The sequence below is a fragment of the Erigeron canadensis genome, chromosome 1 (genome assembly GCF_010389155.1).
Source record: "Erigeron canadensis isolate Cc75 chromosome 1, C_canadensis_v1, whole genome shotgun sequence".
Lineage (NCBI taxonomy): Eukaryota > Viridiplantae > Streptophyta > Magnoliopsida > Asterales > Asteraceae > Erigeron > Erigeron canadensis.
In genome coordinates, this window is record NC_057761.1 from 27,140,094 (window position 1) to 27,165,142 (window position 25,049).

The 25,049-nt window shown below is 34.5% G+C and overlaps 5 protein-coding genes across 5 annotated transcripts; all 5 read left to right on the top strand.

Annotated features, from left to right (window-relative positions):
* Positions 1-8,470: 8,470 nt before the first annotated feature.
* Positions 8,471-10,033, top strand: LOC122588591. The gene has a single exon (XM_043760736.1). The coding sequence runs from the start codon at positions 8,471-8,473 to the stop codon at positions 10,031-10,033; it is 1,563 nt and encodes a 520-aa protein (XP_043616671.1).
* Positions 10,034-11,455: 1,422 nt separating this feature from the next.
* Positions 11,456-13,765, top strand: LOC122588598. Its single transcript, XM_043760749.1, has one exon. The coding sequence runs from the start codon at positions 11,456-11,458 to the stop codon at positions 13,763-13,765; it is 2,310 nt and encodes a 769-aa protein (XP_043616684.1).
* Positions 13,766-16,221: 2,456 nt separating this feature from the next.
* On the top strand, positions 16,222-17,187 carry LOC122588608. Its single transcript, XM_043760761.1, has one exon. The coding sequence runs from the start codon at positions 16,222-16,224 to the stop codon at positions 17,185-17,187; it is 966 nt and encodes a 321-aa protein (XP_043616696.1).
* A 2,236-nt stretch (positions 17,188-19,423) lies between these two features.
* On the top strand, positions 19,424-20,419 carry LOC122588617. The gene has a single exon (XM_043760773.1). It carries the CDS (start codon positions 19,424-19,426, stop codon positions 20,417-20,419), a length of 996 nt encoding a protein of 331 aa, XP_043616708.1.
* Positions 20,420-20,434: 15 nt separating this feature from the next.
* On the top strand, positions 20,435-21,223 carry LOC122588626. Its single transcript, XM_043760785.1, has one exon. The coding sequence runs from the start codon at positions 20,435-20,437 to the stop codon at positions 21,221-21,223; it is 789 nt and encodes a 262-aa protein (XP_043616720.1).
* Positions 21,224-25,049: the final 3,826 nt, after the last annotated feature.

Here is a 25,049-nt window from a genome sequence, read left to right on the forward strand (position 1 = left end):
GGTGGTGAATGTAAATTAACTGATGTAAGAGAGGTTAATATGGTTTTTTAAGGGTTGGAGGATCTATGTTATAATTTATTTATTAAGAGTATCATAGGTAAGTAGGTGAAGATGTTTAAATTAGTAAATAAAGAAGATGAGTAATATAGTCATTTCAAAATCTTAATTACTTAAAGGAGAAGGGGTACTTTGTTTTATAAAGTTGTATAGATATGGATATTGCTTTTGACTCTCAATCCACTGGAAAATACAAGTGTTTGAAATTTTGTCACGATCATAATTTGGTGAATCATATACCGATCAACATTTAACATCGAATATATTACGTTTCAAATTTACTCTTATTATTACTTTCAAAAAATCAAAAAAAATAATGTCAAAGATTTTGTTACTTGAAACACCAACAATTATGCCAGCATTTATTTACTCAAATTAAAAGTTTGCATATCAAAAGATATAAATGCCAACAATTACTTTACCTATAATTTTCTTCTCTATATAAACGTGCATTTTATGTTTTAGCTAGTAAAACAAATACAATTTACTAGCAAGAAGAAGAAAAATGGCTAGAGTTTCCCCACGAGTCGCTTCCTTTATGTTTTTCATTAATTATCGTCTCAAGTAATAAGTCATTCGTTCTTTCATATGACACACACAAATTTATTCATGTGATTTTAATAATAATTCATATACAATTTTTTTTGTGGTGGTAGGTATGATGAGTTTCTTCCCTTCATCATCTCGTGCGGATCACAAATGCAAAACAGGTGATGATTGTCGAAATTACAAGTGTCCAGATAAGGCCATCTGTTTTATAGGACATCGATGCGCATGTTTGGCTCGAGCTGGTGTTAAGGAAAACATGCTACATAAAGTCCAAGACCCCAAATAATGATATCATAATAATGTAATGCAAATTTCATATTAATGTGTGGTTCATGTCAATTTTTATACATCCTATGACCGATTTCTTTCTTGATCTTTGAGTTCACGTTCCGCATTATTGATCCAACCCTACATGTTAACTCTCTTATGACTCATTTTATCATTTAGACACATTTGGTTTTTCGTAGAATAACAACAGTATCATATGAGCATTGCTCAACGTACAACATCAACAACTAAATTAATAAGGGAAAAGAAACAGAGAGGAAGAAAACTTGCACTATTAAACCAAAAAGATATAATTACCCCAAAAATGTATCAAGGCTTACTTTCTTCTATATGCACGTGTCGACGTACGTAATCTCTTTGTCATAGTAGTTTTCTGATAATAATACAAATATTGCCAATGAAGGTCAGTCCAACTGGTCAGACGGACTTCCGATTTTACCTAAGGGCACGTTTGGTAGGGAAAAATTCAGGGAAATGAAATGAACCAGAGCAATGAAATTGAGCGAAATGAAATTGACTGAGAAATCAAATAAATTCCAGTGTTTGGTAATATCAGAGAAAATGACCAGAGAAATGCTAAAGAAATCAATTCTTGTGTTTAGTAAGGAGAAAACAGAGAAATAAAAACTTTTTTTTCTTTTCTGTTTTTTTTTTCTTTTCTTTTTCAAATGCTAATATTACTTACATACAATATTCAAATGTTATAACGTAACCCCTTTTTTTTGGTTCACGATAAAATAACCATTTTTTAAAATGATAAAAAGCCACAATTCACAAACATGATAATTTAGCCAAATCATACAACATGTCTCACGTATAAAACTTGCTAGGATTCCATACTCATTCTGTGATGATTATAGCTTGATGACTCTTCACAATTAACAAGGCTAAAATGATACTATCCAAAATACTAGCAGCACCCATGTAGCAGCAGAAGTCAATACAAATATAGCATATATAACAACATTCCAACATAGCAAAAAAAAAACTTTACATATTGCATCACATTAGCCTACGCAGATTATGATGCCTAATAAGATTGTAACACAATTCTTAAAAAAGGCACCATCAAAACCATCCAAATCCATCTAGCATCTAACATTCATACAATCCAAAAAAACATTTCAGCATCTAGAACATGTATAAACTAATAAGAATGTCATTGATGACGATGTCTTGTATTCCACTCATTAAACATGTCATTAGTAAGACTATCTCTATGATCACTCCATACTTGAGATGTCATGTTAGCTTTATATTTTAAGTGGTGTTTAATTGTAATTAGCTAAATATGGAAGGGGTATTAGTAAAAAATAGGATCAATGTATATATACCCCCTTCCAATCCTATTTGTAAGAAGGGCTTACATATAACAAAATCTAATATATATACATTTACCGGTTTTCTCCCAAAACACACAAAAACACACATTACACACATTAATCCGAATTCACAATTGCATCAATCAAGAACAAATCTTTAAATAACAATTTCGTGTTTAATTTCATATTTCCGGCGAGTTTTTTCGGCCGCCGTTTTCTGCTTCTTTCCTTCAACTGCTACACTCAAATGCCGGTTTTCCATTTTCTTTGATTAGTAGTTTTAATACCGGTATTCCTGCTGGTTTTCACTTCTTTTCTTCTTTGAATTTCAGTTGAAATACCAGTATACCTACCGGTTTTCACCTTTCCCATTCAAATACCGGCTTTACTTTCACCATACAAAAACCGGCTTTCATTTTAATCTATACAAATACCGGCTTTCACCTTATTGACATCATAATACCTGGTTTACCCCAAAACCGGTATTAGTTCTTTAATTCTTCATTTTACAGAACGAAACTCTGTCCGTTTGAAATCTCGAAAACCGGTATTACTTCTTCATTTTTCCAAAACCGGCATTAGTTCATTTGTTCCAAAACCGGTATTACTTCATCAAAACCCAAATCAAACCAATTCATTTGCAACACCTACCTTCATCGATCATCTTGAACCTTGGCTGTTGAGTGTCGTTCTTTTTGTTCTTTTTAGTCTGCTGTTCGAGTCTTTTATTATTTTGTGCCATTGTGAAAGAAGAATATACAGAAAGAAAGTTGTGAATTATTGTGTCGATTGTTTAGAATAAAAGATTAACAGAAAGATATAAAGAATTCGTGTATTCATATAAGAGTGAGAGAGATCTATTTTGATTGTATTGTGTGAAAGAAAGAGGTGAATGGAATTCTAGAATATGAAATGAGGAAAAGAGTTTTTAATAAAAGAAAGCGTGTAAAGTGTCTCGAATACAACATCAAACACGTTTTTCTTTGATAGTGCGTGACAGCGGTCACATTCTAAGTGGGCAAAAGGTTTTCAATAAAATAAAGTGTAACGTGTTTTTGTATACTCTGAACACGCGTGATCTTTTTGTTATTGCATAGTCACGTCAATTTTTTTTATTATTGAGCTGTCATCTTAGCTGGCCTCCATAAATTGAATCATCTTGTTTTACTTTTTAAGTATTCACGTGATCACCTTCCTGATCAAAGTTAGTCATACTTTGTTTTATTTGAGAATTTTATTCATATTTCTTTTTGATGTTGAATCTAGTTTTGGGCTAAAATTTTAGTTTGGGCTGAATTTGTGTCATTTGACAAATTGTTCATTTGTTATTATTTTTGGGCTAGATAATATTAATTGTTGGGCCTAGATTTTTTTTTAAACTAAGGCTGAATATTTGGACTGAATTTTAGTCAAGATGTCGACTCCTTCAGACATTTTCTCGGATGATCCCATTTTGAAAGAGTTATTTTCGAACATGACAATAAAACCTACTTGGGATCAAGAGTACCGTCATAAAAATAGGGTGTGTACATGTTGTCAAACTACTTCCGTACAACCTCATATTTTTCCTTGTGCTGTAAAGATTTATTCTACAAAATTTTATGCTTTTAACAAGTTTCATGGGATCAAGACTGAGAATGACAAACTTAAAGAAGAGAATGACAAAATCAAATTATCAAATGATTTTTTCAAGAAAGAGAATGACAAACTCGAAGAAGATTTAGACAAACTCAAATTATCAAATGATCTTAGTCTGGAAAGCATTGAATATCTTGAAAAGGAAAATGATCATTGGTATTCAAAGGTTCGGAGTTTAATAAATAAGTTGGAAAATTCTGAGACAAAGCTCAAAGAAAGCATCTCATCTTTGGAATCTAGTCTTGCAGAAAATACCACTCTTGTTTCAAAAATACAATCTCTTGAAGACGAGCTTGCAAAACTTCTGAAACAGTCAAGTGAATCTTTTGTTCCAAAGATTGAGAAACCCCAAAGCTCTCCGAAACCAACACCATCCAAACCAAAAGTCAATATTCCAAAACCCCTTGAAAGAAAATTTTCTCAATTCACCAACTATTCCTTGCAAAAAGATAGAAGGTATTCTCTGAAACCAAATTTTGATGGAACCAAGACTCCTATATCTTTCCTTTCATTTGAAGATAATTCACTGTTTATCTCCCGAGCAAAATCTCATTTGACAAAATCAAAATGGAAGCCTATTCACAATCCTAAGTCATCTAAATCAAAGTCATTCAAATATTCGTTTTCGAAGCTGTTTGACCTTGCACCAAAACCAGTGCAAAAAGTGAATGACTTTGTTTCACCACTGCTTCCACGAAAACTCCTCATATTCAATTCCGAGTTTTCATCCTCCGTGGAGTGCATATTCTATTCGTCGACTCGATGAAACTTTTCTCTGGACTGTCAAGCCAAAAACCGTTGGGCCGAAAATCAAATGGGTTCCAAAGGTTGTTTGTAAGTGATTCGTTGAAAATGGCTTATACATAACTCAATGTATAACCCGAGCTGCAGCTGTTTATGTAAGACATCAACTTCATAGTCAACCTATCCCCGTTTTTGACTTATCATTATGCATGATGAACGTGGTTCTCACATTCATCATGAGGGGGAGAGATAGAGATAAAATGATTGAAGATATTGTTCATAATGTTCATTCGAGGGGGATCATGGGAGAGCACATAATTTTTTTTTTATATATATATTTCTTTTTCCAAATAATTGCTCATTTAAGGGGGAGCACAATGAAAGTTTTGAAGTTTGATTCTTTGCTCCGAAGACTATGCTTAGATCGAGGGGGGAAAAAGTCTTAAAGGTTGATTATCCTTTTGAGGGGGAGCACAATGCATAAGTTAATTCCTTGCTCCGAAGATTATGCTCAACTTGAGGGGAAGCTAAATGACAAATATTTTTAGATCTATTAGTAAGTTTTTATTGTATATTTTGAAAGGAGTAATTGATTGAGGGGGAGCAAGATTTAGAGAAGTTTTTGTACATATGACAAGTTGAGGGGGAGCTAAAATGACAAATCATTTTTATACCAAATTTTCACTCAAAGCCAAGCCAAGCTTCCGCACTTTACACCAAGTCAAGCTTCCGCATTTTTCCAGAAACCCCGAGTCTTCGCTTCCACACTATGTTTAAGGATCCAACAAGTCAAAGTTTCAAGATCACTCAACATCAAAGATCCTCAACATAAATGCCCACCAAGTTTTAAAGATCGAAGACGATGCTGCATTTACAATTCAACACCAAGGGGGAGAATGTTAGCTTTATATTTTAAGTGGTGTTTAATTGTAATTAGCTAGATATGGAAGGGGTATTAGTAAAAAATAGGATCAATGTATATATACCCCCTTCCAATCCCATTTGTAAGAAGGGCTTACATATAACAAAATCTAATATATATATATACATTTACCGGTTTTCTCCCAAAACACACATTGCACACATTAATCCGAATTCACAATTGCATCAATCAAGAACAAATCTTTAAATAACATGTCTCGACCGTGCTAATAAGATCATCATGTTCATTTCCATTTACCGAGTAATTTATTGGTACTAAGTTCTCACAAGGGTCTTCGCTCATTTCCGTACGTATGAAATTATGCATCAAACAACAAGCAATGATGATGCGCGGCATCGACTCGACTGGATGAAAACAAATATCATTCAAGATTTTCCATCTATTTTTAATCATACCAAAAGCTCTTTCGATAACATTCCTTGCCAATGAGTGTCTTTTATTATATAGCTCCTTAGCCGTGGTAGGTGGGTTCGACCAATCATTAATATGGTACCGTTGACCACGATAAGGAGTAAGAAAACCGTCTCCATTCGTGTAACCGGCATCACATAGATAGTATGATCCTATTAACACCAAGTATGCAACAATAAGTCATTAATTAGGTATAAATAAATATGTACAGGTAGTTACATGTATCATATGTAAGATACCACGTGGTACTCGAGACGTTGTGGCCTGCTAATAGCATCTCGAAGCACTTGACTATGCGCTGCAGAACCCTCCCATCCAACTTAAGTTTTCTTGAAGGACTAGTTGAAACAATTCATCACAGTGTGCTCTCAGCAACAACCTCTGCTGCTGGGGTAATATGTGTTTCAAGCACTGCCATACATATTATAATTATGCAGCTTTTCACTAGACCGTATACGATGTATTATGGGTCGGATTATAACTCGTCAGTTTTGTTAATTCTCCTAACTCAATTTATTGGTGTATTATTGGGTACAATTGCCTCTCTTTCTAGATGTTTTGCATCTTTAAGTTTTGAGGTGTCTATAAAATGGATATGGAACCAAATCAAGGTCTTCAAAGTAGAGAGATATTGTACTGAGAAGTTACGTGATTGGAAACATAGAACTATACCATTCAAAGTCAGTAATCGCAGATGCAAGTTTATTATGCAGAATCCGAAGGTCCTAATACTCCTTATATCTCTTTGAAATAGTAAGTACTCCTATATACTCCTTATATCTCTTTGAAATAGTAGTATGTTTATATATCCATAATTATTTGAGGTATAGTTAAATAATACTCATAATCTCTTATTATCAATTAAGATCAAAATATTAGGCTTTTGAATATTATTGGGATTTCCTTATTTTAATTTTATCAGAAATTTGTTTTAATATAAGTTTATATATCTTTTGTAGATTTAATTGTATAAATACTTGATAAATTCATTACACATTTTGATTTTTTTTATTATTATTTTGGTGATTTTTTCCATATAAATTCATTACACATTTTAATTTTAATTTATTTCTATTATATACTCATTGACGTTTAGCGTATATTATTGACCTCGTTACTTTTTACCGATAATAGTTATGTAATTGTCATGGACGAGGACGACAATTTGTCAGAAGCATAATCGGATTCAAATTTTAATCTAGATGATAAGACTGTGACTATACATGGGAATGAGATTATTCAGCTGAGTCAGAAGATGATTCTATGTTTGATGTCGATTTTTCTGATAACGAATATGACTCTGGTATGTTTGATAGGCCATTAGTTTATTTTGGACTATTTCATTGAAACTTTTTACTTATTTCAATTTGTTTTTAGTTTTGATTTGGTGTACTGAATTTTATTGTTATTCTTTTTAAAAGAGTTTTTTTTTAATTTTTTTATATTCAACCATTTTTGTTATTTAATCTTTTAAAAATTTATCTTTGATACATATATTTGAAAATTGCCGTCGGGCCTGAAGACTATTATTTACAATATTACTAGGAGAAAATACTTAGAGGGTAGCTTAACAAAAACTCTGTATGATATTACAGTACAATTAAGCCTTTCCAAAAAAAAGTACTGAATGATCCAAAGGCTCTATAGGTATGTTATTTAGTGCTGAATAAAAATAAGTACTGAATCATCCAAACTCTAGAGTTCAGGTGTTCAAATGATTGTTTGATGAGTTCTCTTAGCAGACAGTTTAAAAGAAAGAAAATTAACATTTTAATCTTGTATATTAGTTAGTGCTGTATAGAAACTACTGTTTAATAAAGTATTAAGTGTTCTGGATTGATACAATTTATGACCAATTTAATCTTGTACTCATTATTGAGGTTGGGCCAGAGTTACATATACATTTTTAGACGTTGGATAACATGAATAATACTATGTGAACTAGAAATGGTGCAGGGGCCACTTATTGATTAATTGGAAAAAGACGAGATGGTTGACTTGATAGCTAAATTGGATCGTATTTGCTTGTTCAACTTACACTGAGGAAAGCTCCATGAAAGTTGTTGGAAAGTGGCTCGAAATTACCACAAATTCAGTCTTGTCCTAGTTTAATAGCACCATATATTAATAATTAAGAAGACATTTAAAGGAATAGTTGTAAAGCCTTTTTGAAAACAAAACCTGTGGTTTCCTATAATATATTCACTTCAATTCGCACCATTTTTCTACACCCCGACTGCCTTTAGTTTATCTGAAAATTTGCAAGGTAATCTATTTCCCTTATGGAGTCCTACTCGCCAGATCACTATTACCGAGTTCTGGATGACCTGTATAATATCCAACAAAACATTACAGCAGATACTTTTAATTTCTTTTACACCTTGATGGAAGAAAGAGATGAACAGAACAAGTTTGGCGAACCTATGTTGTGGATTGGGATATATATCGCAATAGCTACTCTTTTCTGCATCTTACCGATGCTGGCTGATCTATTACATGGTTTTAAAGCCAAAAAACTATGGTTCCATGTAAATATTTCACTCTGAATGCCGCTTCTCTCTCTGTGATAGCTGTCGCAATGAAGCTACCCATGGATCTAAATAATCCAATGTCAGGCTTTGCAGACCGGGCTGCAAAGGTTGTAAGCATGGGATTTATGATCACCATGATGGCCAACTTATTGCCTTCACTGGCATCCATGGATGGCAAGGAACTTGTCACAAACATCATAGCTTTGGGTGTTTTGGTAATCACCATGGTTGTGAATGTTTGCATTCAGATACACACTGGTGTTGTAGGCTTACAGTTCTTTCCTTTAATGGCAAACATTGATGTGTTTATGTTATTGTTGATGCTTATGATATATACGAGTTCAGCGTTAACAATTCTGAAATCTAAACAAATACTGGAGTCAAAATACCAATATAGTCATGAAAAAGCTTTGAATGAGCTAGCAGAGCAACAACCAGGACGACTAACGGTTAAGAATCTAAAGCAACATGTGACCAACCATTGGATCATGGCAGAAACTGGAAGCCCCCAATTCATGGTAGTGTGCTCTGCTACAAACTCTGCTGCTGGGGTAATTTGCACTATAAGCACTGTTCTATATGTATCTGTTGTTGTTATAATATTGATATTCAACAGTCAACAGCTTATATGGGATTGTGTGTCTGATTATAAGTGGTCGACTTCAGTAATCCTCCTAATGCAATTTCTAGGGATACTTACGGGTTCAATTGCTCCCATTTCTAGATGTTTTGCATCTTTAAACTCAAAGTTTTCCAGAAAATGGATTTGTAGTCATATCAATGTCTTTAAAGTAGAGAGCTACTGTACACAAAAGCTATACGATTGGAAACAGAGCAGTATACCACTTTCATTTAAAAGCCGGAGATACAAAACTGTGATTCACAATATGAAAGTACTAATTCTTAGTTTTTGTATAGGACTTCAGATGGCAATTGTGGTAGCATGCAAGATGGCATCATTGATCCTAATACTTTTTGTAATTTGTGTTTTGTTCTGTTGGAAGTGGTCGATGGCCATGTTTAGTGCCTTAGGTTTTCTTTTGGGAAAAGAGCGTCAGCAATTACAACAAAACGAACATCCGACGCGGTATATTTTGCAACTACAAGATGATGTGCAGCTTGCTGATAGAACGATGAAAGCCATGTTAAATTCTGTGAACCACTTGATCCAAAAGGCTGAAAGTCAAAAACCTGTCGATCTAATGAAGCTTCTAAACGGATCTAGCGGTTATGAAGGAGTTGGAATGTATGACATGCATCAACTTCCACCTTTAACTGCAGATAAATATTTAGATTGTTGGAGCTTAACAGTGGTAAATTTGACAACCATTGCCATTTCTCTTCCTAACATCCAGAAAGACATAGTTCATAAGTTGCTGAGTGGTGTGAGTGAAGGTCTTAAATATGTCACACATGTTGAAGAAGGCCTCAATTCTACTGATAATTATGTAAACCTTCATAAGGCGTCTAAAATGTTGTGGCTAGAAGTTGAAGTGTACTGCACATGGTTAGGAAACAACCTGCAAAAGGTTGCTACTCAAGTACATTAAGTGGAGCAAATACTTCAATGGTTCACGGATACAGCTAAAAACCTGATCACCGAGGTGGAAAATACAAATATTGAAGTCGCAAATGATAACTTGATCTGTCGTACTGTTTCTGCCAATTCAATGTATTGTATTACTCAAGCAATCTTACGTTCTTACCACGACAACAATGACATTGACATTCACGAGGTAACAGAACACGACCTATTTATGCAATTATCATCAATGATCTCAGACATATTAGCTGCTTGTCTCACCAACTTACCCCAAGTCATAACACTAAAATGCCACACAAAAGCCATAGAGAAAAGAGAGGCGAGTGTTCATGCTGCAACCCATCTTCTTGGTCAGACTATGGAGATAATCAATAGCCTTCAAGATCGTGGACTTCCAAACTTGAATCCAGATGAGTTACCATCTATTAACAAGTGGCGTTATTATTTTAACTGCATTCCGTAAAAAACATTTATGTATGTGTAGTAATGGTGTAAGTTAAGCCTTTCCACTGAAGAAAATACGTAGAGGGTAGCTTAACAAAAACATTGTATGATAAAACAGTACAATTAAGCCTTTCCACTGAATGATCCAAAGGCTCTATTGGTATACGAGTATTATTTAGTGCTGAATAAAAAAAAAATACTGAATAGTCCAAACTCTAGATTTTGATAACAAATAGATTTGATAAAAACAGTTTATTGATTAATTTGTTATGATTTACAGGAACAAATGCGATCCCTATTTATACATAAACAAAACGATTTAATTATGGAAACAAAATCAAGCTATGATTCGGTGATGATCTTTTACTTGTAGCCAAAGTTGAAGTCTTCTAATTCCGGGAAATGATGATTTCTTCTGATCCCCACAATCTTCTCATTCTAACAGATTTCAGGTGTTCAGATGATTGTTTGATGAGTTCTCTTAGCAGACAGTTTAAATGAAAGAAAACTAACATTTTAATCTTGTATATTATTTAGTGTTATGGATTGATACAATTTAATCTTGTATATTATTGAGGTTGGGCCAGAGTTACATATACATTTGTAAACATTGGATAACATGATTAATACGTATGTGAACTAGAAATGGTGCGTGGTCCACTGTTTGATTGATGGAAAAAGACGAGATGGTTGACTTGATAGCTAGATTGGATCGGATTTGCTTGTTCAACTTACGCTGAGGAAAGCTCCATGCAAGTTGTTGGAAATTGGCTCGAAATTACCACATATTCAGTCATTCATTCTTGTCCTAGTTTAAGAGCACCATATATTACTAATTAAGAAGACATTTAAACTTTAAAGGAATACTTGTAAAGCCTTTTTGAAAACAAAACCTGTGGTTTCCTATAATATATTCACTTCAATTCGCACCATTTTTCTACACCCTGACTGCCTTTAGTTTATCTGAAAATTTGCAAGGTAATCTATGTCCCTTATGGAGTCCTACTCGCCAGATCACTATTACCGAGTTCTGCATGACCTGTATAATATCCAACAAAACATTACAGGAGATACTTATCATTTCTTTTACTCCTTGATAGAAAAAAGAGATGAACAAAGCAGGTTTGGTAAACCTATGATTTGGATAGGGATATATATTGCAATAGCTTCTGTTTTCTGCATCTTACCAATGCTAGCTGATCTATTACATGGTTTCAAAAACAAAAAGCTATGGTTTCCATGTAAATACTTTACTCTGAATGCCGCTTCTCTCACTGTGATAGCTATTGCAGTGAAGCTACCCATGGATCTAAATAATCCAATGCCAGGTATTACAGACCAGATGTCAAAGTTTGGAAGCTTGGCATTTATGTGCACCATGATGGCCAACTTATTACCTTCCTTAGCATCCATGGACGGCAAGGAACTTCTCACAAACATCATATCTTTGGGTATTTTGGTAATCACCATGATTGTGAATGTTTGCATTCAATTACAAACTGGTGTTCTAGACGTTTATTACCTTCCTTTTTTAGTAATCTTTGATGTGATTATGTTATTCTTGATGCTTATGATGTATGTGACTTCTGCTTTAACAATTTCAAAGTCTAAACAAATACTAGAGTCACAATACCAGGCTAGTCATGAAAAAGCTTTGAATGAGCTAGAAGTGCAACAATCCGGACGACTAATTGAGAAGCTAAGACAATATGTGAACAACCATTGGATCATGGCAGGAACAGGCAACCCCCAATTCATGGTAGCATGCTTTGCTACAAGCTCTGCTGCCGGGGCAATATGTGTTATAATGACTGTTTTCCATTTTCCTAGTGAGATGTTCAACAATTCAGATATATGGGACGACTGTGAGTCAGATTATAAGCGCTCAACTTCGTTAATCTTCATAATGCAATATACAGGGGTACTTGTGGGTACAATTGCCCCCATTTCTAGATGTTTTGCATCCTTAAATTTGAAGTTTTCCCTCAAATGGATTTATAGCCATATCATGGTCTTTAAAGTAGAGTGCCATTATACACAGAAACTATACGATTGGAAACGGAGCAGTATACCACTATCATTCAAAACCCGGAGATGCAAAATTGTCATTCACAATCTAAAAGCACTAATTCTTACTTTTTGTATAGGACTTCAGATGGCAATCGTTATAGCATGCAAGTTGGTGTCATTGATCCCAATACTTCTAGTTATTTGTGTTATGTACTGTTGGAAGTGCTTAAAAGCCATGTTTATTGCCTTAAGATTTTTGTTTTGTGTTTTGTACTGCTGGGGGCGGCTAAAGGCCATGTTTAGCGCCTTAGCTTTTGTGTCAGAAAAAGAGCCCGAACAGTTACAACAGAAAAAAGATCTAAGGCAATATGTATTGCAACTTCAAGATGATGTGGAGCTTGCTGATAGAACCTTGAAAGCCATGCTAAATTCTGTAAACCACTTGATCCAGAACGCCGAAAAGCAAAAACCTGTCAATTTAATGAAGCTTCTAGAGGGATCTAGTGGTTATGAAGGAGTTGGAATGTATGACATGCATCAAGTTCCACCTTTACTTCTAGATGAATATTCAGACTCTTGGAGCTTAACAGTGGTAAATCTGACAACCATTGCCATTTCTCTTCCTAACATCCAAAAAAACATAGTTCATAAGCTGCTGAGCGGTGTGAGTGAAGGTCTTAAATATGTCAAACATGTTGAAGAAGGCCTCAATTCTACCGATAACTATGTAAACCTTCAAAAGGCGTCTGAAATGTTGTGGCTAGAAGTTGAAGTGTATTACACATGGTTAGGAAACAACCTGCAAAAAGTTGCTACTCAAGTACATTCAATGGAGCAAATACTTCAATGGTTCACGGATATAGCTAAAAACCTGATCACCGAGGTGGAAAATACAAATATTGAAGTCGCAAATGATAACTTGATCTGTCGTACTGTTTCTGCCAATTCAATGTATTGTATTACTCAAGCAATCTTACGTTCTTACCACGACAACAATGACATTGACATTAATGAGGTAACAGAACACGACCTATTTATGCAATTATCATCAATGATCTCAGACATATTAGCTGCTTGTCTCACCAACTTACCCCAAGTCATAACATTAAAATGCCACACAAAAGCCATAGAGAAAAGAGAGGCGAGTGTTCAAGCTGCAGCCCATCTTCTTGGTCAGACTATGGAGATAATCAATAGCCTTCAAGATCGTGGACTTCCAAACTTGAATCCAGCTGAGTTGCCATTTATTAACAAGTGGCGTTATTATTTTAACCGCATTCCGTAAAAAACATATATGTGGGGAGTAAGTTTATATAAGGCATGTCAGTATAGCTTTTCATTGGAAGTTTATATTGTTGTATTCAAACTCAATGGTTTGATACTTTGATTGTTTTGGTGTATTAATAAATCGGAATCAGAAACATATTGATGATAGCATGACAACGAAAATGTAAAGTAAGTTTCCAGGAACATATCAAACACTTTTTTCTTTGGACTCTGTCTTGTTCCACCCATAAAAATGTGGAGAACCACTGCACTTGGAGCTGGTGCCCGGTCCTGCCACTACATCTTTCTGGAATTCTAGTGACAAAACTATAGTTATTTCCAGAGCAAATAAAGTGGACAAGCCTTTAGGCCTCTACATCACTATTGTGTCGGTGGGTCCCCTCCCAAATAAGTGAAGATGTTTAAATTATGAGTAATATAGTGATCTCAAAATTTTAATTACTTAAAGGAGAAGGGGTAGTTTGTTTTATAAAGTTGTATAGATATGGATATTGCTTTTGATTCTCAATCCACTAGAAAATACAAGTTTTTGAAATATTGTCACGATCATAATTTGGTGAATCATATACCTGTCAACAACTAATATTGAATATATTACGTTTCAAATTTACTCTTTTTACTCCCAAAAAATCAAAAATATTAAAGCCAAAGAATTTGTTACTTGGTAGTAACACCAACAATTATGCCAACATTTATTTACTCAAATTAAAAGATTGCATATCAAAAGATATAATGCCAACAATTACTATTCACCTATAATTTTCTCCTCTATATAAACGAGCATTTTATGTTTAGCTAGTAAAACAAATACAGTTTACTAGCAACAAGAAGAAGAAGAATGGCTAGAGTTTTCCAACGAGTCGCTTTCTTTATGTTTTTCATTATCGTCTCTAGTAATAAGTCATTCGTGCTTTATATTTATTCATGTGATGTTAATAATAATTCAAATACAATATTTTTTTTTTTGTCGTGGCAGGTATGATGAGTTTCTTCCCTCCATCATCTCGTGCGGATCACAAATGAAAAACAGACGATGATTGTCGAAATTACTGTTGGAATATATAACAAAATATCTTTAAACACGAGTACTCAACGGAAGCAAATAAAACCATATAATCAAATAATTAACCTTGAAATAGGATTAGGATTACCTCTTAATGTAATTGAATAAAGTGAAGAAACTTTAAAAGGATTTGAAGTAAATCTCTCTACAATTGCACGTTAGACATCTCTTATATCGTATGCTAGTACCTTGATCACGAACCGAACAACACTTTGTTTAAACCCTTTGCTAGCTAAGAACCGAAAATCCCAAAACCCTTTGGAGAGGGGTTTCGGCCGAGAGAGAAGGAGAGATTTTTGTGTGTGAATGAATGCAAAAACCCTTAGATTTAAGCCTCTATTTATAGGGAGATATTAGGGCATAATGACTTGGTGATCAAGTCAAATTAAGGCCTCTAATGAGCCTTCAAAACCGCCCCCTCCCCCCTTTGTCTAATTAGAGTCCAACCATAATTATCTTATTTCACAATTAAACCTCCTTATAATTATTTTAAATACAATTAACCCTTTAACTTATTTAATTTAATCATTTCGTGATCAATCTAATTAATATATTACTTTAATATATTAATAATAATATAGAGTTACCGTGTCATTTCGTGTGACCCCGTAGGCTTAAATAATCTCCGGATATACGTTAATTTTACGTGATCATATACTAACAATTACAAGTGTCCAGATAAGGCCATCTGTTTTATAGGACATCGATGCGCATGCTTGGCTCGAGCTGGTGTTAAGGAAAACATGCTACATAAAGTCCAATACAAACCCAAATAATGATATCAGAATAATGTAATGCAAATTTCATATTAATGTGTGGTTCATGTCAATTTTTATACATCCTATGACCGATTTCATTGTTGATCTTTGAGTTCACGTTCCGCATTATTGATCCAACTCTACATGTTAACTCTATTATGGCTCCTTTTATCATTTAGATACATTTGGTTTTTCGTAGAATAACAAAAGTATCATATGAGCATTGTTAAACGTACAACATCAACAACTAAATTAATTATGGAAAAGAAACAGAGAGGAAGAAAACTTGCACTATTAAACCAAAAAGATATAATTGCCCCAGAAAATGTATCAAGGCTTACTTTCTTCTATATGCACGTTTCGACGTACGTAATCTCTTTGTCATAGTAGTTTTCTGATAATAATACAAATATTGCCAATGAATGTCAGTCCAACTGGTCAGAGGGACTTCCGGTTTTACCTAAGGTCCTAAGTTATACTATAACATAAAACAACTTAAGTTTTCTTGAAGGACTAGTTGAAACAATTCATCACAGTGTGCTCTCAGCAACAACCTCTGCTGCTGGGGTAATATGTGTTTCAAGCACTGCCATACATATTATAATTATGCAGCTTTTCACTAGACCGTATACGATGTATTATGGGTCGAATTATAATTGGTCAGTTTTGTTAATTCTCCTAACTCAATTTATCGGTGTATTATTGGGTACAATTGCCCCTCTTTCTAGATGTTTTGCATCTTTAAGTTTTGAGGTGTCTATAAAATGGATATGGAACCATATCAAGGTCTTCAAAGTAGAGAGATATTGTACTGAGAAGTTACGTGATTGGAAACATAGAACTATACCATTCAAAGTCAGTAATCGCAGATGCAAGTTTATTATGCAGAATCTGAAGGTCCTAACACTCGACCTTTGTATAGGATTTCAAAAGACAGTTGTGGTAGCATGCAAGATGGCAACGATCATTCCAGTTTTTGTTGTAATGTGCATCTTGTATTGCTTCAATTGCTGGAATTTTTTGAAAGCCATGCTTAGTTCATCGGTATCAATAGAAAATCCTAAACAACTTGAACAAAACAAAGACCAAAGCCAGTATGTTTTGCAACTTCAAGATGATGTGAAGCTTGCTGATAGAACATTGAAAGCAATGTCGAAATCTTTGAACCACTTGATCCAAAAGGCCGAAAAGCAACATCTTACGGATCTAATGAAGCTTCTAGAGGGATCTAGTGGTTTTGAAGGAGTTCGAATGTATGAAATGCATCAAGTTCCACCTTCACATGCAAATGAATATACAGATTGCTGGAGCTTAACGGTGATAACTCTGACTACCCTTGCCATTTCTCTTCCTAACATCCAAAAAGACATAGTTGATAAGTTTCTAAGTAGTGTGAGTGAAGGTCTTGCATATGTCACACTTGTTGAAGAAAGACTCAACTCTACCGATGATTATGTAAATCTTCAAAAGGCGTCTAAAAGATTGTGGCTAGAAGTTGAAGTGTACTACAAATGGTTAGGAAACAACCTACAAAAAACTCCTAGTCAAGTAAAATCAGTCAAATGTACAGATCCTTCACTGGTTCACAGATACAGCTAAAAACTTGATCACTGAAGTGGAAAATACGGATATTGATGTCCCAGATGCTAACTCTATCTACACGTCAGTTTGTGCCAATTCAATATATCGTGTTACCCAATCAATCTTACTTTCTTTATTACGCCAACATTGATGAAGTAAGCCAAGAGGAACTATTTACACAATGATCTTCAATGATCTCTAACATATTAGCTGTTTGTCTCACCAACTTGCCCCAAGCCATAGCGTTAATATTTTGTGATTAAACGTGAGAAGGATCAATTGGCGAAAGATTTTTGGGATACACAACTCCACGCCAACAAGTAGAAGGTTCGACAACGGGATTCGAAGTTTTTCACGGACTCGCACGCTCACGTCACTGATCCCGCTTTGCTAGATCTCATTATCATCATGAAATCGCTAATAAGTAGGGATGGAAATGTGACTTATAAATTTTTTTAGAAATTGTTTGTTTTTTTTGGGAAAAGTATTTTTTTTAAGTATTGTAATGTTTTTTTTTAAGTATTGTAATGTTTATTTAATTGATTTTAATGAATGTTTAATGTTTTAGTTTATATTGTTTTTGAAATTATATGGTATTAAAAAATAAATGAAAATGAAATGATGAGGTGGAGATTTGAAGAAGTTTGGTGAAAGTGAGGCCAGTGATTTGATAAAGTTTAGTGAAGTTTTAGGAAAATTAAGGTGGAAGGTTTTTATTGAATAGTGATGAGGTAACTTTGATAAACTTGGAGGAAAGAGTGACCATTCCCTCCCCCCTTATAAATGCCTTAGGGAGCATTTGGTTCATAAAATTTGATGGAGTTGGAATTGAATTCCATTTCTTAGTGTGTTTGTTGTTTAAAGAATGAGTAATCACCTTCAGTAGGAATGTAAACATTACATCATTTAATGGAATCTCCATTCCTTAGGGATGGAGGAAAGAATTTCATTCCTTCACACACTTGAATTTGCAAAAAATCAAAAATATTCCGTCAAATTTCATTCCTTCAAATTCCAATTTCTTTGATAGATTCTATTCCTTCCAAAAACATTATGTGAACCAAACGCGCCCTTAGATATCACAAATTCTTTATCTAGGATAAGATAAAGACTTCTGATGTAGATATGTATCTGCATAATAGACTAAATATAATGTAAAGAAAAAATTAAGTATATAACAGTCATTTCTTTTTTCACAGAATTAGGTCTCAACACCGTCTATGATAGTGTATTGAAGAATTTGAGATGTAGACAGTCTTATTACTATTTTATGTACTTAAGGTAGAAAGCACGCTTTTAGGTTGGACTTAATTAGAAAAGCACCTTCGACTTTCTAAAGACAAAAAATGTTAACTACTTCTTGTTTAGACTAGATATAGTGTACTAATAAAAAATAATTAGAGTCAAGAACATAGAATATATGCATGAAAAAACATGCCTTTAGGTGAAAATGTGTCCATGAATAGTCACACTTTTGATAATAAAGATAACCATGAATGATTCTACCACTTTTTGATGGGTTGATGGGTTGTGTGTCTGGTGTGTTTTGAAAAAAAAAACACCAAGTAATAATCACATCCTTTCAATTTAATGACTCTGATTAATTTAAGCGAACACTCTAAACTCCCCTAGCTTGTAGTAAAGCTTTGTCAGCGGCGAAAGACGCTAAAACCAGAATTTTGGGCTGCAATTAACAGTTATTTCATATTTGAGGGTAATTTTTTTTTTTTATGTGTATCTACTCCCCACAACTTAAAAAATAAATTAAAAACAAATGTTATATATTTTGACCCCTTTTGGAATGGTGTTAAGTCCTGAGAGCTTTACCTCGAAGTGTCTTGGACTAAATTAAATCACGATCATAATATACGACCTATTGAAACTAAATTCATCAGACACTAATTAATTAGTTAGATTGGGCCAAATTCACATCCACATTATTTGTCGAAATTGGATAACATGATATATACATTTGTGAACTAGAAATAGTGCGTGGTCCACTGATTGATAACATGATATATACATTTGGGTAATCATCTCACACACTGAACCCTCCATGCAATTTGCTGGAAAGTGGCTCGAAATTACTACATCCGGTCATTCCTTGGTGTCCAAATTCAAAACCACCATATATAACTTATTATTTAGAAGAGATTTTAAGGAATACATTTATACTTTTATTGTAACAGTAATAGTAATAGTAATATACTTTATGATCACCATGATGACCAGCTTACTGCCTTCCCTAGCATCCATGGATGGAAAGCAACTTGTCACAAACATCATAGCTTTGAGTGTTTTGGTAATCACCATGGTTGTGAATGTTTGCATTCAGTTACGCACTGGTGTTCTAAATTCTCACAGTTTCTTTATAGCAACCATTGATGTGATTATGTTATTCTTGATGCTTATGATATATGTGAGTTCAGCTTTAACAATTCTCAAGTCTAAACAAATACTCGAGTCTAAATACCAAGCTTGTCATGATAAAACTTTGAATGAGCTAGCTGTGCAACAACCAAGACTTCAAATGACGGAGAAGCTAACGCAATATTTGAACAAGCATTGGGTTATGGCAGTATCTGGCAGCCCCCAATTCATGGTAGCACGCTCTGCTACAAGCTCTGCTGCTGGAGTAATATGTTGTATAACTTCATTTTTAAATTTGATGCCTTTGTCAATATTGTATTCGGTGCCGGGCTGTAACTCAGATTATAAGTGGTCAACTTTAGTAATCCTCATGATACAATATATAGGGCTACTTATAGGATTACTTGCCCCCTTTTGGAGATGTTATGCATTACTAACCTTAATTTCTAGAAAATGGATTTGTAGCCATATCAAGGTCTTTAAAGTAGAGAGCTATTGTACACAGAAGCTATACGAATGGAAACGGAGCAATATACCCCTTCCTATCAAAAGTCGGAGATGCAAAATTGTCATTCACACCCTCAAAGTAATTATTCTTAGTTTTTGTGTAGGACTTCAGATGGTAATTGTGGTAGCATGCAAGATGACATCATTGATACCAATTCTTTTTGTAAGTGGTGTTGTGTATCGTTGGAATTTGTTAAAGGGCTTGATTAGTACCTTAGGTTTTGTGTGGGAAAGAGAGCCTCAAGAATTACAACAAAGCGAAGATCTATGGCAGTATGTTTTGCAACTGCAAGATGATGTGGAGCTTGCTGACGGAACATTGAAAACCATTTCAAATTCTGTGAACCAATTGATCCAAAAGGCCCAAACGTAACAACCTACGGATCTAATGAAGCTTCTAGAGAGATCTAGCGGTTTTGAAGGAGTTGGAGTGTATGACATGCATCAAGTTCCACCTTCACTTGCGGATGAATTTTCAGATTGTTGGAGCTTACCGCTAGTAACTCTGGCAACCATTGCCATTTCTCTTCCTAACGTCCAAAAAGACATGGTTGAAAAGCTGTTGAGCGGTGTGAGTGAAGGTCTTAGATATGTCAAACTTGTTGAAGAAAACCTCAATTCTACTCATGATTACGTAAACATTCAAAAGGTGTCTAAAATGTTGTGGCTAGAAGTTGAAGTGCACCATACATGGTTAGGAAACAAGCTGCAAAACACTATTACTCAAGTAAATTCGGTAGAACAAATCCTTCGATGGTTCATTGATACAGCTAAAAACCTGATCACCGAGGCGGAAAATACGGATGTCTCGAATGAAAACTCCTTTTACAGGTCTGTTTCTGCCAATTCAATGTATCGTGTCACTCAAGAAACCTTAATTTCCTACTATGCCTACATTGACGTGGTAACCCATGAGCAATTATTTACTCGATTATCATCAATGATCTCTGACATATTAGCCGCTTGTCTTACCAACTTACCCAAAGTCATAGAGTTGAAATGCCACACAAATGCTATAGAGAAAAGGGAGGCGAGTGTTCTTGCTACAGCCCAACTTCTTGGTCGAACTATGGAGATAATCAATAGCCTTCAAGATCGTGAACTTCCAAACTTGAATCAAGCCGAATTGCCATTTATTAACAAGTGGCATAATTATTTTAAATGTTCCATTCCTTAAAAACGATTTCTGTTGTTTGTACTAGTAATATATAAGTTTATACAAGACAGTTAGCATTACTTTTCATTTTGCTGAAGAATACCATCATTTGTTATTTGCTTTCCTGCGTAAAATTCATTTTCTTTTGACAGTCGGCACCTGAATTAACACTTTAATAACAACTGTAAAATCAAGTTAACGAAATGACAAGGTTACAAAAGACAGACAAGTTTAGAAATCACCTCAGCTTAATCTGAAAATCTATTGTTCTTTCAGAAAGAGAACATTAGAGTTACATGACTGCAGTTTAACGGTGACATGACAACAAGCTTTATCAAACAAGCCACTTATTGAGAGGCTTCATAGATTTCATTGCTAACATTAAACTTTGCAAGTGCAAATTGTTAAAATTACAGATGATCACAGAGTCTTTTAACTGTAAACTATGCATCTCATATATATTTGTATGCCGAATGATGCAATTGCAATGTAAACTGTAAAAATAATTACTCTTTTTAAAGACAATTTGCATCATGCATTCACATACCATCAAAAAATATTGTGGTTCTCTTTGGACATATATAACAAACATATTTAGGAACCATCTGCAGAACTGAGATATCTCAAACATCAACCACTGCCAAGTTTCTATCAAGATCGACACCACATTTTTAGTCTCAACTAACAAACAACAGAAAGTTAATACCACAAAATTGAGCAAGTTGACACGAGTTATCAACAGTAACGATGAAGGGACAAAGTGTTGTTCCTCTTCCAGGTAGCCCTTCTGTATGGACGTTGCTTGTCGTTCAAGTGTCCCTTTCCATGAAGTCCCCTGTACTTTTTGCCTGCAGATGTGAGTCCTCGCAGCTCTCTATGCTTATGCACCGGGTTACATATCCAGTTAATTATTGGATCGTTGCGAATTGCAGCATGTGCAGGGTCCACCAAGATAACCTCAAAGTACTTGTAAGTGGAATCCACATTCAAGACATACACTCAGTGCAAATAAAACTATACCATCACTCTAAAGATGGCTAAATTTAGGTGGTTCACTGGGTACAGAAGGTTGGCCTGTCAAGTAATTCGTCAAATCAGGTTCAAGTCAAACCTGAGTAGTTTTTTTATGATGTTGCAATGGGACTGTATGACACTTAACTCTATTTCCATGAAGCTTAAGGTTTTACCCAAATGATAATTTGCATAATAATTAAATACTTACTCCGTCCTAATTTAAATGTCCTATTCTGACTTTTGAAGTCTTTAATTTGCAACTTTGACCGTAAAATTTTTTTGTTTGTATTATATAATACTTGATGTAAAATATATATATATATTGAGTTTTAAATGTATCTTGCATTAATATAACTTATATTAGGTCTTATAAAATACAAACAAAAATATCTATAGTCAAAATTAAAAAAGAAAGACTCAGAAAGTCAAATTTGGACATTTAAATTAAAATAACACAAGATTGTGAATGATCAGTGATCTATCCAGATTACTTTGCGCAATCAAATAACATTTGACAACTGTCTGCTGGCTTAGCACATTTCCTTTTCAACTAATTTTTATTTGCCCAAAAGCTGATAGATCAAGCCATTTATAATTCATCGTGTCAAAACTGCAACGCCTGACTCATTCCATCCCGAGAAAAGATCTCATTCAGCTACTCAGATAAGAGATTTGCTTTGTCGAAGAATAGTCAAGTTAGAATACACATGTGGATTCTATACTTCTATCACCTTTAAGAATAAATCGACAATACTAGGAAAAAAAAACATGAATACTTTTTGGTACACAAAAGCATATACTGAATGAGCAAAATATAGAACTTCTCCATAAACAAAAACCCCAAATGAGTGTTCACATACAGATATAAACGAAAAACATTCCTCATTCAGCCAGTACGAGTTAAGAACCTTAAGACTGCCTAATATCTTTCCAGCTCGCTTCTTAGCAACAGACCTCTTGCTGCCTTGAAACTTCAATTGAGTGACACCTTTGAAAAATCATTCTTCTTTTAGGTTTATTTTGTATTTTGAGAAAACCCTTTATATTTAAGAAGTTATTTCCCAATATTATTCGTGTATTGTCTAATATGTTTCTTATATGAGTGATTACGAGTATAAACACAAAATTTATCAGTTGTAAGCATGACATTTATGATCACCGTGATGGCCCACTTGTTGCCTTCCATGGCATCGATGGACGACAAGGAACTTCTCACAAACATCGTAGCTTTGGGTGTTTTGGTAATCACCCTGGTCGTGAATGTTTGCATTCAATTACAAACCGGTGTTCTAACTTCTTTCAGTTCTATTATACTAACCATTGATGTAGTTATGTTATTCTTGATGCTTATGATATATATGAGTTCAGCTTTAACAATTATGAAGTCTAAACAAATACTAGAGTCAAAATACCAAGCTTGTCATGAAAACGCTTTGGATGGGCTAGCAGTACAACAACCAGGACGACTAACGGTTGAGAAGTTGGAACAGCATGTGAATAGCCATTGGATCATGGCAGGAACTAGCAGCCCCCAATTCATGGTGGCATGCTCTGCTACAAACTCTGGTGCTGGGGCAATATGTGTTATAATCACCGCTTTACATGTTTATCCTACGCTACTATTCAATATTAAGGGTATATGGAATTGGGATTCAGATTATAAGTGGTCGATCAACTTCAGTAATCCTCGTAATGCAACTTATAGGGGTACTCATCGGTACAATTGCCCCTATTTCTAGATGTTTTGCGTCCTTAAACTTAAAATTTTCCACAAAATGGATTTGTAGCGATATCAAGATCTTTAAAGTTGAGAGCTACTGTACTGAAAAGCTATATGATTGGAAACGAAGCAGTATACCACATTTATTCAAAAGTCGGAGATGCAAAATTTTCATTCATAATCTGAAAGTACTATATCTTAGTTTTTGTATAAAACTTCAAATGGGAATTGTGGTGGCATGCAATATGGCATCATTGATCCTAATACTTTCTGTTATTTGTGTTTTGTATTGTTGGAAGTGGTTAAAGGCCATGTTTAGTGCCTTAGGTTTTTTGTTGGAAAAAGAGCCTAGACAATTACAACAAAACAAAGACCTAAGGCAGTATGTTTTGCAACTTCAAAATGATGTGGAGCTTGCTGATAGAAATCTAGAAGCCATTTCAAAAATCTACGAACTATTGGATACAAAAGGCCGAAAAGCAACAACCTACGAATGTAACGAAATTTCTAGAAGGATCTAGCAGTTTTGAAGGAGTTGGAATGTATGACATGGATCAAGTTCCACCTCCACTTGCCGATGAATATTTAGATTGTTTGAGCTTAACGGTGGTAACTCTCACATCTATTGCCATTTCTCTTCCAAACATCCAAAAAGACATGGTTGATAAGTTGCTGAGTAGTGTGGGTGAAGTTCTTGCATATGTCACACTTGTTGAAGAAAGCCTCAATTCTACCGATGATTATGTAAACATTCAAAAGGCGTCTACGATGTTGTGGCTAGAAGATGAAGTGTACTATAAATGGTTAGGAAACAACCTGCAAAACACTGTCACTCAAGTATATATTCAGTAGAACAAATCCTTAAATGGTTCACGGATACAGCTAAGAACCTGATCACCGAGGTCAAAAATATGGAGACTGATGTCCCAAATGAAAACTCCATGTGCAGGTATGTTTCTGCCAATTCAATGTATCGTATCACCCATGGAATCTTACTCTCCTACTAACCCCAACATTGACAAAGTAAGCCAAGAGGAACTATTTATGCTGTTATCATCAATGATGTCTGACATTTTAGCTGCTTGTCTCACCAACTTACCCCGAGTCATGGCA